General features: G+C 33.2%; 1 protein-coding gene across 1 annotated transcript; it reads right to left on the reverse strand.

Annotated features, from left to right (window-relative positions):
* Positions 1-16340: 16340 nt before the first annotated feature.
* Positions 16341-18368, reverse strand: LOC132554729 (uncharacterized). The gene is made up of 4 exons (XM_060219041.1): positions 18179-18368; positions 17279-17356; positions 17162-17170; positions 16341-16468 (listed from the first exon to the last, which is right to left on the reverse strand). The coding sequence occupies exons 1-4, from the start codon at positions 18366-18368 to the stop codon at positions 16341-16343; spliced, it is 405 nt and encodes a 134-aa protein (XP_060075024.1).
* Between the last annotated feature and the right edge of the window lie 1142 nt (positions 18369-19510).

The following is a 19510-nucleotide window of genomic DNA, read 5'->3' on the forward strand; positions in this document are numbered from 1 at the left end:
AGACTTATTTTGATGAACACTATTTGGCAAGTCGTTTAAACTGAAACAGGCTTACTTGGCGAGCGTTTCAATATTTATTGCACACATATGAAACACAATCGATGTGAGTTGTATATATATATAATGACAATAATTGTTTAAAAAAAACAAATAAGAAAATGTGGACATGTAAACAAAATGGCGATGTAAACTAGAAATTAAAAAAAACAAGAATAATATGTGAAGAGCAAAATGTTTGTATGAAAACTATGCCCTAGGATTTGCTAATGGCATGCACACTTCACTTATGTCTTTATTGTGGAAATTATTTGACAGCTTTAGTTCAGTACTCATGACCGATGTTAACATTTTCAAATGTAGGTCAAACGTCACGGTTAAGGTCACATGGTCGCCGCCGGAAAGGTCTTGTCAAAAGGAACACACATGCCAAATATGAAAGCTCTCTTACAGTGCAATAATTATGTGCAAGGTTAAAGTTGACAACGGACAGACAAACAAACTGACAAACAGACAAATAAACAAACAAAAAACATATACCGTTATCTCTCGATTCAAAAATAAATTATAATATCAGAAGATTAATGGAACGCAAGTTTACTAATTTGGGGCTGTTGCAAGTGTTAATAGTGAGCAGACGAAACACTATGGTTCTTAGGTAAATGTGTAAAGGTATGTAACGGTGTCTCTTTTTAAAGCGATGATGTCAGAAAGAAAATGTAATCAATTTCATGTTGTCAAAAATTTGTTTATCACAAATTATTTTTAAAACAAAAACAAAATTGAACAAAAAATTTAGACATATTACCGCAATATCTGGTATTAAACAAAATTTTTTAAAAATGCGTTTTTTTATGAATATTCTGTTTACATTTTTATTTTTGATCTAATTTAAATTACGTAAATGTACTTATAAAACCTTGCCATTGGATGACAGAGTTGACAAAGATATCCTGTAAAGAGTCAATTACCTGTTTCAAACTTTAGATTGTCTTCAGGTGTGCGTGCGGGTATTCAGGTGGTCTGCAGTAATTATAGAACACTTTCTCGTTCATCACTCAAGCTAGATTACTGGTGCACTTAACATTCTTTAAATAATCTACATTTCGATACACACATATGTTTAGTCTCGTCAATCACTACCTTTTTATACATATAATACAAAGACTTATGAAATTATTTAAACAATTAAGCCATTGTTTCCAGAAAAGTTTACACAGTTTAACGGCTGGAGTAATAACAAAACCTACAGAATGGGACAAATGGACCAATGGTGTCGGATTGACTACATTTGACAGCAGTATGTTAACGACAGCTCTGATAGAATGACACAACTACATAAAAATGTTTTAGTATTTATCAGGGACAAAGAGGATCGATACAAAACACAACCTTCGTTTTAGTACTTACCTGGAATAAAGAAGAACTGACAAAAGATAGAAAGTCTTTAAATATCCACAGATAACATCACAGAGTAAAAATGACACATATTTCACATAAACAGTTATGGTAAACATTGTGCTGATATAACTAAAAGTGATGTTATGATACTTTAAGTAAAATGTGTCAAACAAAACCAACAAATAATAAGGTGTCCCTGGGTAAAATGTGTTTTAAAAACAACACAAATTATAACCAGCTAAACTAAAGCTTGTACAAAAGACACACAAGTGAATAGCACCATTTCATAATTAAGAGTGAGATAAAGTAGCGCCAAAGAATGAAGTAAACTGCATCATACAGCTGTTTCGTCCTTCTAGAACTAAAGCTTGTCAGTAATGCCATGGGCCTTAATTTTGAAGCCTAGGAGAAAAATGTGTCTTCAGAACACGAATTATAACCAACAACTGTGTTCATAACTTTAGTGTTACGATGATAGTGAGACATCAATCTAGGGAGGCTAAAATGTCTTTATCAAGAGAACAGTACACAGCAGAGAAGTCTGAGAGATTCAATGGAAAGGGAACTTCATGTCATCAAACCACGACTGAGCAGATCGATGGCAATACTGAATATATCATCGATTAGGAGGACACGAAATCAAACTGATCAAAGCTGGATCAAATAATTTCATTATAGATCTCTTTACATCGGCAGTAAATCCGAATACATTGGCACAAGAAATAATACACGAAGATTAAACACCTGTTGAAATGATACACGAAGATATGTACACCTGTTGAAATGATACACGAAGATATATACACCTGTTGAAATGATACACGAAGATATATACACCTGTTGAAATGATACACGAAGATTAAACACCTGTTGAAATGATACACGAAGATATATACACCTGTTGAAATGATACACGAAGATTAAACACCTGTTGAAATGATACACGAAGATATATACACCTGTTGAAATGATACACGAAGATATATATACCTGTTGAAATGATACACGAAGATTAAACACCTGTTGAAATGATACACGAAGATATATACACCTGTTGAAATGATACACGAAGATATATACACCTGTTGAAATGATACACGAAGATTAAACACCTGTTGAAATGATACACGAAGATATATACACCTGTTGAAATGATACACGAAGATTAAACACCTGTTAAAATGATACACGAATATTAGACACCTGTTGAAATGATAAACGAAGATATATACACCTGTTGAAATGATACACGAAGATATATACACCTGTTGAAATGATACACGAAGATATGTACACCTGTTGAAATGATACACGAAGATATGTACACCCGTTGAAATGATACACGAAGATATGTACACCTGTTGAAATGATACACGAAGATATGTACACCTGTTGAAATGATACACGAAGATTAAACACTGGTTGAAATGATACACGAAGATATATACACCTGTTGAAATGATACACGAAGATATATACACCTGTTGAAATGATACACGAGGATTAAACACCTGTTGAAATGATACACGAGGATTAAACATCTGTTGAAATGATACACGAAGATATATACACCTGTTGAAATGATACACGAAGATTAAACACTGGTTGAAATGATACACGAAGATTAAACACTAGTTGAAATGATACACGAAGATATATACACCTGTTGAAATGATACACGAAGATATATACACCTGTTGAAATGATACACGAGGATTAAACACCTGTTGAAATGATACACGAAGATATATACACCTGTTGAAATGATACACGAAGATTAAACACTGGTTGAAATGATACACGAAGATATGTACACCTGTTGAAATGATACACGAAGATTAAACACCTGTTGCTCGTATAACATAGTATCATAAATCTTCCGTCGTTCGTAATTTATTCGTTATCAATTACATGAGAAAAAACAACTATAGAAAACTTTAAAGGACAAGCCAATTTCTTATTGATTTTGTTTTATATTGGGGCTCTGGTAAAGGATTTCATTTTAAAGGAAAAAAACCTCACCAGCATTTCAAAATAATGCAAATATAGAGTGTAAATCAAGGACTGTGGCTTCGTCTGACCAGTTAATTGGTACGTAGACTACACAGTAATTAGCCCCCAGAGATCAATCTCTTATTACATATTTTTTCTATCAGATATTTGTACTTTTGAATGCTTTGAAGTATAAATCGGTGTGTGTACTGTTGAATAATCCTATTTCTGAGGTGTGTGTGTCTTGTTTGGAAGACGTACTCTAAGTAACAGAAACAAACAAGAACTGTTGCGGTAGCAGAAAGATAAAACCGTGACCCACATATCCGACAAAGGATACCAAACATTCATCATAACGCGATCTGTGTCGATGACAGCCTAAGACACATCTCTGATATCCTCTGATGATTGATAAGGTTACATTGTATCAATCTAACAAAGGCTAGACAACTTGAGAATAGGAATTCTATAGTCTTCTGCTATACGATAGTGGTGTTTGTAGGAGTGCCAAAAGTACACCGTAAATGATAGATAATTATCCCTATAGGTAATACAGCTATGGTATCTATACCGGCGTTTACACACAGCATACCTTAGTCTATAACACTTACAATCCAAGATCACATGTCGAGAACGATACAATTTAAAATCAATACGCTTTTCTTTATGGCAAAAACCATCAAAAAAAACAAGGGAGAAGGTTAAAAACGACAATTTTCGGGAGAAGTCATCAAATATATAATGTTCGTGAAAATAATATATTTTCTTCTGAAATTTGATCTGATTTATCTGATCAACTAACTACACTCACTATCGGCCTGGTTCTTTCGACGGCACTATTGTGCATTCATATGTTAAAAATTTATTCATTTTAATGTTATAGTAATTGTTGTCAGTGTTGATTATTAAATATAATTTTTCACTTATGATTAATTACAGTTAATGTCAATCATTATTGTTACTGTCCAGTTGTGTATCGTGTTTTATGATAGCGTTTCGTCAACTCTTTGTATTCAGCATACCGAGTATTCTGTGTTTTGTGATGTTATTATAATAAACAACTTTGTGTGTTATTTATCTGTATTTAAATTATCTAATTTTTTATACTTCTAACTTTGTACTTATTTTGATTATAAGATGATTAAGTCCGTAAGTGATTAATTCAATTAATATCGTCATGTAAATTTTGATTGTTTCCTTGACTCCGTGCCCTTCAACAACCAAATATATAGAAATTAAATTTGTAAAACACGAAAACAAATTTTGATTCTTAATTAAGATTTACTTTTGTAACGTTGACATGTTTGACACTGAAGTATAACAACAGAAACATATTGGTTGTCTGTATATGTGCTTATTTGCATAATAAATCTTATTAGTGAAAACATTAATTGAATAAAAAATAAGACAAATGGCAATAATTAAATCGGTAGTTCCTAGATCAATGGCGTATTAATAAAAGTTAGTCCGTGAATTATTTATGAAGCAGTACGAATCTCTACAAAGTATTTAACATGACAATTACCTATCAACATCACGCTCCGACCAACATTGAATGTCAAACTCTATCTCATCAACCGTGTTGTTTTCTTTTCTTCTTGGCTTTTTTATGTGATGTCAAGACATGTCAAAGGTCAAAATGAAGACATATCACGCCAACTTCGTCAATAAGAGTAATTAAAAGGTGAATGTGCCTCATTATTGGTAGTCAGCAGGACACGGTTGTTCACCATTGAAAATATCAACCCCTTAAATCACTGAATCACAGAACAGACATTAAAAATGTTTGGGATTATACCATAAATATCATATGTACACGAACATGGGCCATTACAGATGTTACGAAATTCAGTTTTATAAAACCTCTGTAAAGCTCATCGGTTGAAATGCGATATATATGTCTGGTGATTAAGGACGGTCCCAGCACGTCTATAAGTGTCGTACATTTACATATCTCTCACTTGCTGCTATTTACATCTTCAAGGGTTTCCTGTTTCGTCAATATAAGAATGTGCGATATCATCTTTCAAACATTTTATTTAAATTTTGAAATTTTGATGCATTTTCTTTCGCGGACATAACTTCTTATAGATCTGTATCTTGCACTTTACTTTATACAAACTATTCCCGTGTGTGATTTTATCTCCAGAGCAAACGAACCAATCACCTGTCATCCTTGCATGTACAGTAATAAAATCCCCTTTTATGTGTTGTAAGAAAAAATAGATTTATTTAAAATGAATAGTTCCTGAATTCTGTAGATACAAACAAATAAAAGACTAGTTTTATCAAATCAGTCGCCATGCTAGGTAAATCGTGTCTTGTTTTTCTTCTTCAAACCTGGTCCGTAAAACGAGGATGATTTCACTGTGTATACAAATTTACTAGAACTAATTTAAAATCTTCACCATTAACAAAGGTGTTATGTGTGCAACATCGATGTGTGAAAATATAAAAGCAAAATGTAAATTATTAACGTTTTTTCCAAACCTGTTTATCAAGCACAGGTGTTGTTCTTCAAATGTTCTGAAAGCATAAATCTTATATAACATTACACTTAAATCGAAATTTACAATTGGCAGGTCATGGTATGAACATGTGTAGGAATGTCTAACCTTCCAACACAGAAGTATTGACATTTAAGTTACAATAAATGTTAGAGGGTAACAATTTCATGTCTGTCAGTACTAGTGTGGCAGACTCTTTCAAGTTCGTGCTTTGATCAATCACTGGTGCACACGTGATAGCCTCCCAACGTTCTGGAGCCGGGATCATCACTTCACGGCGGCACAGGTCGGCTGCAGTTAACCAGTTTATTTTCTTGTAAGAAACAATTGTCTCTTGCACTAGTCGGTATTCCTAAATTAACTATATGTCGTAGTTTTATAATTATAAAGTTATCACGCGCCTGTTATGACGTTATATAGCCGATACAGCTCTACAATATATTCCATCGTGTATGACATCTTGATACCAGACAAATGACATCATGCCGATGTGACGTCAAACCCGAGAAAATACAAATATGTCAACAGAATCATAATTCAAAATATGGCAAAATATGAACAACAGAAATCACACTGAAGGGAGGACCAGGCTTTCCAGAAGCGTAGGCGTCTTCTGCTTCATCGCCATGTAAATCTTGGTCAATGCGAGTAAGTTATGTCACTTTCTCATATAAGAACATGATTAACAACAACGTAACCAACAGGTATAACAAGCATCAAACACATCCACCTTCATTTCACCATTTCCCAATTAGATCAATATGACGATCGTAAAACTTCCTTATCATATTTATCAACCTGCATCTTTTGAAACCCTGTGTTCCGAGTCTGTCAGTTGACAAGAAAATCATGATACTGAGAATAAGCCCTTAAAGCCCTCTAATCATTGCGACATGTAAACCCCTCCCCCTTTTAAAATTGGCCACGTGACCACTTTTTTTGTGAAAATAATCATCATCACACTAAGACACCTCAGTCAAATACAAAATAGTGACTTGATATGTTTGTATTCATAAAGGAAGAAAAAATGGGCTACGCCTCGTATCAGACCCTGACAATTTGCTATTTTGTAATTGTATCGACAAATTTCTTTAACTTTATAACCTAAAGATATTCTTAAGTTCTCACTGTTTAAGTACGTACATGATTCGATCTAAAATATCATTGCTTCCTCTCTCACCCGAAATCCTGGATCTGCCCCAGATCAGTATATCTGAAAGTGAAGTTAAGGTATTTGTCACCAGTTTTGACAGGCTATATAAACTATTTACAACATACATCTGTATGTACTGTGTCTCTGTATAAAACATACATCTGTATGTACTTTGTCTCTATATAAACTATTTACAACATACATCTGTATGTACTGTGTCTTTATATAAAACATACATCGGTATGTACTGTGTCTCTATATAAAACATACACCTGTATGTACTGTGTCTCTCTCTTCGATAAATTTCAGCTCCGTATTAAAACAGAAGTAAGGAAAGAGGACTGTCGTAGACATATGTGAAGATCATTTTTCCACAGAAAGATTCCTCGATCAACTTTATTTAGAATCTCAACAGTGATTATCCAGTGATATGACTGTAAAACATACATCTGTATGTACTGTGTCTCTATATAAAACATACATCTGTATGTACTGCGTCTCTGTATAAACTATGTAAAACATACATCTGTATGTACTATGTCTCTATATAAAACATCTGTATGTACTGTGTCTCTATATAAAACATACATCTGTATGTACTGTGTCCCTATATAAAATATACATCTGTATATACTGTGTCCCTATATAAAACATCTGTATGTACTGTATCTCTATATAAAACATACATCTGTATGTACTTTGTCTCTATATAAACTATTTACAACATACATCTGTATGTACTGTGTCTCTGTATAAAACATACATCTGTATGTACTTTGTCTCTATATAAACTATTTACAACATACATCTGTATGTACTGTGTCTTTATATAAAACATACATCTGTATGTACTGTGTCTCTATATAAAACATACACCTGTATGTACTGTGTCTCTCTCTTATAAATTTCATATTAAAACAGAAGTAAGGAAAGAGGACTGTATAGACATATGTGAAGATCATTTTTCCACAGAAAGATTCCTCTGTATCAACTTTATTATAGAATCTCAACAGTGATTATCCAGTGATATGACTGTAAAACATACATCTGTATGTACTGTGTCTCTATATAAAACATACATCTGTATGTACTGTGTCTCTGTATAAACTATAAAACATACATCTGTATGTACTATGTCTCTATATAAAACATCTGTATGTACTGTGTCTCTATATAAAACATACATCTGTATGTACTGTGTCCCTATATAAAATATACATCTGTATATACTGTGTCCCTATATAAAACATCTGTATGTACTGTATCTCTATATAAAACATACATCTGTATGTACTTTGTCTCTATATAAACTATAAAACATACATCTGTATGTATTGTGTCTCTATATAAAACATACATCTGTATGTACTGTGTCTCTATACAAAACATACATCTGTATGTACTGTGTCTCTATATAAAACATCTGTATGTACTGTGTCTGTATAAAACATACATCTGTATGTACTGTGTCTCTATATAAAACATACATCTGTATGTACTTTGTCTCTATATAAACTATAAAACATACATCTGTATGTACTGTGTCTCTATATAAAACATACATCTGTATGTACTGTGTCTCTATATAAAACATACATCTGTATGTACTGTGTCTCTATATAAAACATCTGTATGTACTGTGTCTCTGTATAAAACATACATCTGTATGTACTTTGTCTCTATATAAACTATTTACAACATACATCTGTATGTACTGTGTCTTTATATAAAACATACATCGGTATGTACTGTGTCTCTATATAAAACATACATCTGTATGTACTGTGTCTCTATATAAAACATACATCTGTATGTACTGTGTCTCTGTATAAACTATGTAAAACATACATCTGTATGTACTGTGTCTCTATATAAAACATACATCTGTATGTACTGTGTGTCTATATCAAACATACATCGGTATGTACTGTGTTTCTGTATAAAACATACATAGGTATGTACTGTGTCTCTATATAAAACATACATCTGTATGTACTGTGTCTCTATATAAAACATACATCGGTATGTACTGTGTCCCTATATAAAACATCTGTATGTACTGTGTCTCTATATAAAACATACATCTGTATGTACTGTGTCTCTATATAAAACATACATCTGTATGTACTGTGTCTCTATATAAACTATGTAAAACATACATCTGTATGTACTGTGTCTCTGTATAAACTATGTAATTCATACATCTGTATGTACTGTGTGTCTATATCAAACATACATCTGTATGTACTGTGTCTCTATATAAACTCTGTTAAACATACATCTGTGTGTACTTTGTCTCTATATAAACTATGTAAAACATAAATCTGTATGTACTTTGTCTCTATATAAACAATGTAAAACATACATCTGTATGCACTGTGTCTCTATATAAAACATACATCTGTATGTACTGTGTCTCTATATAAAACATACATCTGTATGTACTGTGTCTCTGTATAAAACATACATCTGTATGTACTGTGTCTCTATATAAAACATACATCTGTATGTACTGTGTCTCTATATAAACTATATAAAACATACATCTGTATGTACTGTGTCCCGACAAAAACTATTTACAACATACATCGGTATGTACTTTGTCTATATACAAACTAAGTGATGTAAACCGTTGCCCTAGATTGGTCAGTAGGGGTCATAACTAAGGGGAAATAACTGACGTCACAATGAACATTTCATCAGATGTATTACCGTAATATTGTACTTGACTGTTCATGTTATGTTCAGTGTAAATATAACCATTTGTATTGGCCTGTTCCACTACTATAATGAGGGTAATATATTATAATCATTACTGTAATATCATAATTGACCAGTCCATCATATATATGAGAAAACATTTTTATAAGATGACAGAATACGAAAGCTTCTGGAGAAATAAAGAGCATGTATCACTATAAATATCTAATTCTTCACTCAACTGATTCAACATAAAGCAAAATGTGTCTTCAACTGGAAAAAATATTTATCAAAAATCCACATGATCTGTCATCATTATTCAAATAAAAAAGTACATGTGATCATCAAAGTAAATATGAAGTCAGAAATTATCCTACATATGGTTTTTTTATATATATGTCCGTAAGGTATGTTCTCGCGTCAGTGGGTTATTTAACTCAAACTCCACAGGGTACGTCACCATATTTGTTAAGGCGTTATCCCTCAGCGAAACGACAAAGAGACTACTTGAGTATCGGAGACACCGAAACAAAAGGAAAGACAACACAAACACAGAAAGCCCTCTAAAATGAGAGAGAAATAGAAGCATTAAACAAGAAAGACATAACCGTTCCCTTACTGGGTCCCATTATGGTCCGGTTCATGCACAGTGCACGTGCTTTATCCCTCTAATTTGGTGCATCATAACGCATTTGTCCATAGATTATCTATGGAGAAGCATGACAAATATCAAAGTTAATATAATAAACAAAATATGCGGTAATAAGACTCAAGAAATTGTCACCATAGAGACGTCTTAGCGTGAGAAAATGACACACGTAAAAAGATAAATAAAAAACGAAATCGGTTAATTACTTTTTTGACCCTTTCAACCAGACTGAACGCCGAACGTACTCGGATTTCAATTAACCTGCATTCAGATTGCAATACTCAATTGACTGAATTAAGTTTTCGAGAAGTGTATTTTTTTTATTGATATATGTAATTACTGTCAGTTTTTAGATTCTCCAAACATGTGTAGAGCCAATGTTAAGCGTGAGATCATAGCGTGGATATTTCCATTTTGTTGTTTAACGATAATTGTTGTGTTTGTGCTTGTTTTTTTCCTTAGACAAAACATCTCTTTCAACACTTACAGCGACACTTTATGTGAGTAGTGTCATAAATGTATATTTATTTAGTTGATGCCGATAGCGAAATTCTCGATACGGTCTGGTGATGTTGTTGTCGCGTCTTTTTCACATCGTTTCAGATTTTATTAAACAAATCAGGTTACAGCATTTAAATAATAAAAAATCTAAAGTATTAAGGGTAAGTTTAGAATACATGCATCATCTGTATAAACGCATTGTCAGCTTACAACCGGTCATTTGTTGAACTTCATACCTTACGGCCCATTAGGATGTCAAAAAAACCATAAACACAAAACATACCATACTTGATAGACATCACATGCTACATAAACGTAACTCTTCTGCTGTGATAATCAAATTAACGTCATGTTCTAACAGAAGTGATCAAGCTAACATCCTTTACTCGTTGTGTATTTTGCATTAGGTGCAACACCTGTTCAATCCTTATATCTTCTCTATAGTACATTTCAATACAACTGAATTAAAACAGCTTAATTACTCAAGTTGAATTGATGCTTTGTACACATTGTTTATTTGTACAGCTGTATCATAAGCCAACTCAAACGGACCGTGAAGCTGCAGTATATATATATGATCATGTGATCAGATCTCACGCTCGACCGGTTTTCTATGTATCAGACACCCGCAATTCTCACAGCTGGACTAATTCTCTTCAATTAATACCATTTATGATTTCAAAATGATTTTTCGAGGGCAAAATTAAAAAGAAATGTGGACGAAAAGGACCAATTTCTAAAAATAGATACATATATCAAATGAATTTTCTTGTTTTTCATTAACACTTTGATGTGAAAGGCAACAATGTTCTTCGCTGAGGAGTGATTGGACAGGTTTGTATCTAAATATTTTTTAAAAGGTTGCCGACTGTATGCAACTTTTTCATGAATACTTGCCTTCAACTAGTGTTATTGGGATAACCTGGTGTAATCTGGCTGTAGTAGAGAATTGGGTATCGTTCATAGTAATCTACTATATCACACGTGGTCCAGAGGTGATGTACGATCAAACACTTAAATGGCCACATCAAATTTACTAATCTTATGCCCCATTACCCATGTATCCCTTTAACACTCGCCATTACTTCTGAAACCCACTCCACATCACAGTAGAGAGGTGAACGGTCCCTTCACCGATTTGACCTTATACTTGTTACAAACATAAAAGGTCAAATGCCCACTAGTCAGCAGAACTATTGAAATTCAATAGTAAATTGACAATTTAACCCAAACCATGGACCTTTAGGTATATTAAATCTATACTGTCTGACATATTAGTTCTATAGACAACGTAGAGAGACTAGAATTTTCGGTATTATACGTTTCTGTCCAAACCAACAGATAATAATGTCATACTCATTGATCAGTAGTAAGCACCAAACTAAATAATCTTTTCGTTATCACTGCCATCAAATAGCACTTATGTTCTCGACAAGGCCAACATCTAAAACACATATATCCCACGTTCCAGGGACGTGCGTGATCCAAACAGATATATAATTGAGAAGTATTAAAGACATTGTGACCCAATTTGGTTCCGGAAGTGATGTTTGTATTATATATTACTTCAATAACGAGTCATTATGGTCAGATCCTTCCAGCATTTTAACTGTATTGAATGACGATTTAGAGAAAAGTAAATGCACCGCCTAAAACTTTATTACACACAAAACTAAAAACCAATACGATAAAATATGAACGAGCATTTAAGCCTATCACCTGATTTACGGATGAAATTTTATCCGCACCAATGCCAAAATATATGTATAGCTCTCCTCCCATAAGAATTAATGTTTTCAACTGCTAACAAGCGTATTTCCTCGGCAAGCAGTAGTTGAAGGGAAGTAACTCTAATAGCTATATGAAATATTACTAAAAGTATCTTGTACCGAACAAATAAAAAAAACTTCAAATCAGCTTAAATTACGAATTTAATTAATATTTTTATAATTGTTAAACTTCATGAAAATATAATGTATATTTCAGCAAATAGACATGCAACATGATGGTTTATAAGTCATTGTTTTCATTCCATAGGTTTCTAATGTTCATTATGGAACATGTCACAGAATTTTGGATTTTGGAGAAAGAAACTGGCAAGCTACATTATGTAAATTGAAGCACTGAATTCTTTCTCTGAAATGTAATATGATGCATTCAATCATTAAGACAAATTAGCACTGATATTTTTTCCTTGTCACCATTGGTAATTGATAATGTTACTGCTGGTCTGAGATGTGCATTAAATTGCCCTGTATCCATATCATTACTGGTATACAGTATAAAATACATAGTATATTACGTTAAACCTCCAGTGACTGGTTTTATAACTGGCTAAGTAATTAAATTTTATCTCCCAATTTTTCCAATCATTATCTAAATTAATTTCAAACTCTACTACTGTTTTGGATTTAATAACCGATTCTGACTGGTCATTCAAAATATCGACGATTCTAAATGTAAAGGAGTATTTTCAAACATCCATCTTGCAACATTGCTTTTTTAAAACTTTTTTGAATTGCCTTTTGTTCTGGAGGAGGTATCAATTTGAAGTCATCCCTCTGTAATTTCTTCATCGTAAAAGCTGTTGATTATTTTAAAGACATTAATCATGTCTCCTCTTTACCTTCAATAAATTAACGTTGGAAGCCCTAGTTTTTAAGTCTGACACAATAAGGTAAATCCTTTAGGCTTGGGACCAGTTTAGTGACTCGCCTTTGGACCCTTTCGATTGATTCTATATGTTTCATTTGATACGGACTCCACACACTTGAAGCATATTCTAAATGTGGGCGGACTAACGCTTTGAATAGTTGTTTGAAAGTAATTTCATCGAGGTAGATATAAGACCCATTATGCTATTTACCTTATTAACAATTTGCTGGATAAAGAATGAAAATATTAGGTCCTTGTCAATATTAATGCCAATATCTTTTTCTGTTGTGGTATTTTCCAGTAGAATTGGATTGCTTTCTCCTGACATATAGCAATGTCTAGTTTGTTTGACTTTGATGGGTAAAACCTTACATTCATGGGAATGGAATATTAACAGCCAAGTAGTGGACCATATTTCACGTTTATTGAGATCATTTTGGACTACTTCTCTATCATCAGCGTTTTAAATATGTCTGGAAATTTCCGTATCATCTGCATCGTCTGCAAAAATCAGTGCTTTAGAAATAGTTTGTTCCGAAAGGTCATTTATGTATATTACAAATACTACTGGCCCAAGGACACCTCCTTGAGGGATTCCACAAAAAACCGGAGAATTTTCTGATGTTTGGCCATTGATTATTACCCTTTGCTTTCGGTCACTCAAAAAAGTTTTTACCCAGTTAACAATCTGGTTATTTAAACCATAACTTGTTAGTTTCCCAACAAGCCTGCGACGGGGCACCTTATCAAAGGCCTTCATAAAGTCCATATAGATAACATCTATTTCTCCGCCCTTATCTAGTATTTTTGTCCACTTTTCCATCAGTAATAACAACTGGAGCGTTGTTGATCGTTTGGAGATAAACCCAAACTGCTTATTGCTGAAAAGCTTATTTTTTATCATGTGATTTACAATAAAGTCACGGACTATTTTCTCCATTGTTTTTGTAGTACTGATAAGATTAATCTTCTTACACAATATTTACATGATTGTACCCCATATACTTATGTGTAGCATGCTTCTGTTTCATACTGAAACATTATAAATATAAAATCACATATAATAAAACACACAAATCCTGGTTATAATTAGCAGCTACCTCCAAGAAAACAAAAAGTGGTCTATGACAGAACATCCCATTCCCTAGCTATCCAACAATTTCCATAGTCAAACATACAACAGATTGCTTTATATAAAGACAACATCTTTAAGACAGTAGGTCTAATTATCATTCTTAAATATATATCTAACCCTCAACTTCCTCCAAGTTACTTCTCATCAGTTTTAGACATTAACAGCAATCAATGAAATGCGCATATAAAGAAAAAAAAGCTCCAAATGAAACTCATTAAAATTTTGGAATAAAGTATCTATTCCTTTAAATGGAGAAAATCTGAAACATAAATGTCTCCCTCTGTTGCTATGATCAAAATTAACCCTTAATTTCATGAAATAATCGACTTTAAAGCTTAAAATAATTAAGGTTGAAAAATGATGGAAATTTTATTTTCATACAATTTCACTCTTTGATAACATCCACATAAAACCACAAAAAAAGGTCTAAAGTAAAACGCAATGTTTCTTAAAGCATTATACTGACCCAGAGACAAAACCTCGGCTATGTGTCAACAGATGCTTGACAAGGATAGAAAATAACATTACAGGGATCTAAAACAAGAATTATGGGTAATCTCACCTGTCCCTTTTTGTTAGTATGATCATTTTTAAACCAAATGAGAAGTACACGATATCTGTCTCCCCCTCCCAAGTACTAAATTTCCAAATTGATTCTAATCAATACTATGTAAACAACACCGATTTATAATGTTTAAATGTTCGATGCATTGTTAAATACAAAATGAAAATTTTGTAAATTCTTTAATATCACAGATTACCGCATTCTGGAAAATCTGATTTTGTCTCAGAAATATAACAAAGATAAATTTTATGTAATCAATTTGGTATGTACATATGTCCTTACTACAATGTAATACATTGTGATCTTATTTACGTTTGACTTGAATAGCAGTTAAGATACTGTGCTAAACCCAAAACTCTAGCTTCTAACATTCAGATCTGAACGGACCTAAATGTATTACTTAAGTGTGAAACATTGACAACAACAACGTCGTCACTTTGGAAAAAATAAGACCATGGTCTCGTATCCATGACTTTATGTCACAGGCGAGACAAAAAGGAACAATGATTGTGTAGTTCTACCTTAGCTGCCATCTACACAAATACTGTACATATAAAGCTTGGTTAATCTTACTAGTGTATTAAAGTCATTTATCATGTGTCACGATACACAGAAGTCAAAACAGGTGGAATACAATCATGTATATTGAATTTTCAAATGTATCAATCACAATGGGTGCAATATTTCTGATATGGAAAAGTAATACACTGGACTCTGGTGTTGTTTTCCTCAAAATTAATAAATTTTGATTCGACAGTTATTGTGTTTAATAAAGTTTACAACCTGCTTGAAAAATCGTAACAATACATACATGTAATTCAAAATATTCATGGTAAGTTCTCATTAATATAACTTCAGACATAAATACAGAAAATACAAAAGTCAGTACACATTTTCTTTTTAACAAATTAACATGGCATTTTTTCTACACAGAGTGAGCTGTCCTGCCTTTTGTGTGAAGTATTAAGTATGTCTAGGGTTGTATATGTGATAATAAGGGTTCAACCTCATATACAAAGTACAGGGTTTTCGTTATGTCCGGAGTATCAAATCATTTGCTGCTTTTTATTTCATGAAAATATAAATTAATCTGATTCTTCACTCTCAATAATGTCTTTCAGATGACCAAACTTAACTCTTGGTGGAGTGAAATCTTTCATTCGTGAGGGCGAGTTTCGTGAAAATAGACTGTTTACTCTCCTTTTTGGCCGGGCTGAAACAGAACAAAATTTATTTTCATAAAGCTAATTTCCAAAAGTTTTAAAATCGACTTCTTGAGAAATCATACCAAAAAATGGTGAATGTTATGTATGGAACCAGTCCATCATACATATATTTCTTTCTAAATTCTGAAAACTTTCTGGTAGTTTAACAATGTTAATTTACGTCTTCCCTTTTATTGTAACAAACCAGAAATCCTACAGTGATTTTGGTGTCCACCATCATTTAAACTTTAGTTGTACTTTAAGAATTTAATTTATCCCATCTTTTGTGTGTTTTTTTTAAAAAATGTTTTGTTTGAAAATTCCTCTGATGACACGATAATAATCTTTCAACTGCCAAACCCAAAATGGTCATATGTTGGCCTTTATTTTTTCTATGACTAGTCCTAAAATGAAACGAGCATAACTCAGGACCAAGGAGAACCTCTCCTTCCCCATTCCCTAACAACTGGGTATGTCCTTTCTACCTTGTGTAAACATTTTCATCCCCATTCTCTTACAATGGGGTGTGTCCTTTCTACCTTGTGTGAACATTTCCATCCCCATTCCCTAACAATTGGGTATGTCCTTTCTACCTTGTGTGAACATTTCCATCCCCATTCTCTTACAATGGGGTATGTCCTACCTACCTTGTGTGAACCTTTCCATCCCCATTCTCTGACAATGAGTTATGTTCCATGTACACTCTGATCCTTCCCTCCCCCATTCTGTAATAATGGGTTACATCTTACCTCCTCTGTCAGAACCTACCATTCCCCTTTCTCTAACATTGGCTATGCCCTACCTACCCTGTCCATTACTGATGATATTATCTGTGTCGAGTTCTGCTGCCTCCTTCTTCAGGCGAATCTTTTTGGCCTTTTTCATGTTTGGTCTTCCTGCAAATAAAATTGACATAATACAGGCATTTCACTTTACAAATGTACCAGTAAATGTTATTTTAGGTAATATCACTGGCTTTGAATAATGTTGGAAAGTTATGTCATGTCTTGGAAAAATTGAAGGCACAAAGAATTTTATTGGTTCCAGGAGAAAAAAACCTGACCAATCCCAGGCTGATACACTCCACAAGATTAAAAAGGAGAGACACCAAACTTCAAAGTAATTACAATACACAGTTTAAAATAAAAAGATCAAATTAGTCTCTTCGTCCTGTCCACAAGGTGCTGCACAAGGACCCTACAATTTCGCCATGACATGTTCCAGGGGTGCAGAGGACAAATTGTAGATATTGATAAAATTTACATTTATCCCCAAATGATTCAACACTAGGTCTTCCCTTCATCAGCTTGACCAACTGTTGATAGATAAAATTTACCTGTATCTAGGCAATTTATGTAGTTAAGCATCATTAATATTCAGAATGAAAATGCTAATGCTTAAATCTATATATTCAAATTTATTTTGATATATATCAGATACAGAGCTTCCTTCTTAATGTACATGGAAACATGTTACAAAACAAACATATTTGACAGGAATGCTCTGCTCTTATGTATCCAAGTAGTCAAGTATCACTGTTTGATGAATTTACTGAAGTTGGGGGGGGGGGGGGGGGGTGTATGCAAGTAGCCTTACCAAACACCAGGGTATCCAAAACTAAACTAGTCTAACAGGTGAACCAATACTTTTCAAATTTTGTTCCAGCAATCAAACTGGCTAAACAGTGGAAAGCAAATGCACAACAGACAATTGCTTACCTTTCATTCCATGTTTCTCAAGGATCTGTTTTATCCGCCGAACAATGTGGGCATCAGTCTTACAACCCTCAAGTTCTCGATTACTACGAATGAAGATGCCTGCCTCACGACAAATCTTTCGTAACTTTGTGACATGTGACTCCCGCTTCCTGACACCCAACTTGGATTTACTCTGATGAGGAATAACCATTTCGAGTGATTCTACTAAAATCTGAACCTGTGTATAGGGTCACCTGTTTTAAGAGACCACTTTTTGAACAGATTGTAGGTTAGTCCTTGTTTTCTGGATTTTGTGAAATTTGTCACTGACAGAATGAGACATATTCATTGTTTTTTTCTGATCTATCCAAAAAACAAGAAAAATGCAGTACTACACAATCTACATTTCTATACAGGTATGTGTCATTTAATCATCATTTTAAAATTATGCCAGATGAAATAGTTAGTACCTCCAGAATGAAACTGTATGTAAATTCATAGCAATATTAAAGAAATTATATTGAAAAATTGTTCTCATTTCAAGCATTTGACATTATTTTATCTACGTATTCAGTAAACATCTTGTATTCCAGACAAAAATACTCTCAACAACATGTTAAACACTATCCATCACATTTACCTTGGGTTTCTCTGAACTTCCTGACTTGCGACCACCTTTGCCAATCTTGGATGGCTTGACTGGTTCATCATCAGACAAAGAGGAATCCGAGTTACTGCTTGAATCCTCCTGATAAGAATATACAAGCAAACATTTAGCTTCTGTCAGTTAATGTCATAGATGAGACTGCATAAATATATAACAGCAAAAACACCTTATTTGGAAGCAAAACTTAATGCATCAAAAGGGAGACAACTTGTACAGTAGCAAAACTACACTGGATTGCCTGCTGCAGTTTTTCTGCTCTTTGCTAGACCACGCTTTGAAAATACAACAACAGGTGGGGGCTATCAATCCTGTCACTTTATTTGGCTGATAATTATATTTAGCATGGAGTATAGTGATTTTTTGTATTTTTTTTTCATTGGAAAATTCAGATGTCGGTATTAATGGATCACAACAAAGTTGTCAAATACATATAAGGGGTATGCACAGTACTATAAAACATTACTGGTGTGTTCATGGGAACATTTCCACTTAACAGTGCTTGAATATCGACTGAAAAATTGAATGTGATTGTTTCCTTCAAGACACTCAACATGTATGTTATTTCAACATCCCATCAACAATGAAAACTTGGGCCTGTTATTTAAAATGGTGTTAATACAATTAGTTAAATGTTGAATAAAAATAAACTATTTTTATACAACTTTCAACTCATTTACCATGGTAAT

This window comes from Ylistrum balloti, unplaced genomic scaffold (assembly GCF_031769215.1).
Source record: "Ylistrum balloti isolate Yb309-2 unplaced genomic scaffold, AGI_CSIRO_Ybal_v1 Utg370434, whole genome shotgun sequence".
Lineage (NCBI taxonomy): Eukaryota > Metazoa > Mollusca > Bivalvia > Pectinida > Pectinidae > Ylistrum > Ylistrum balloti.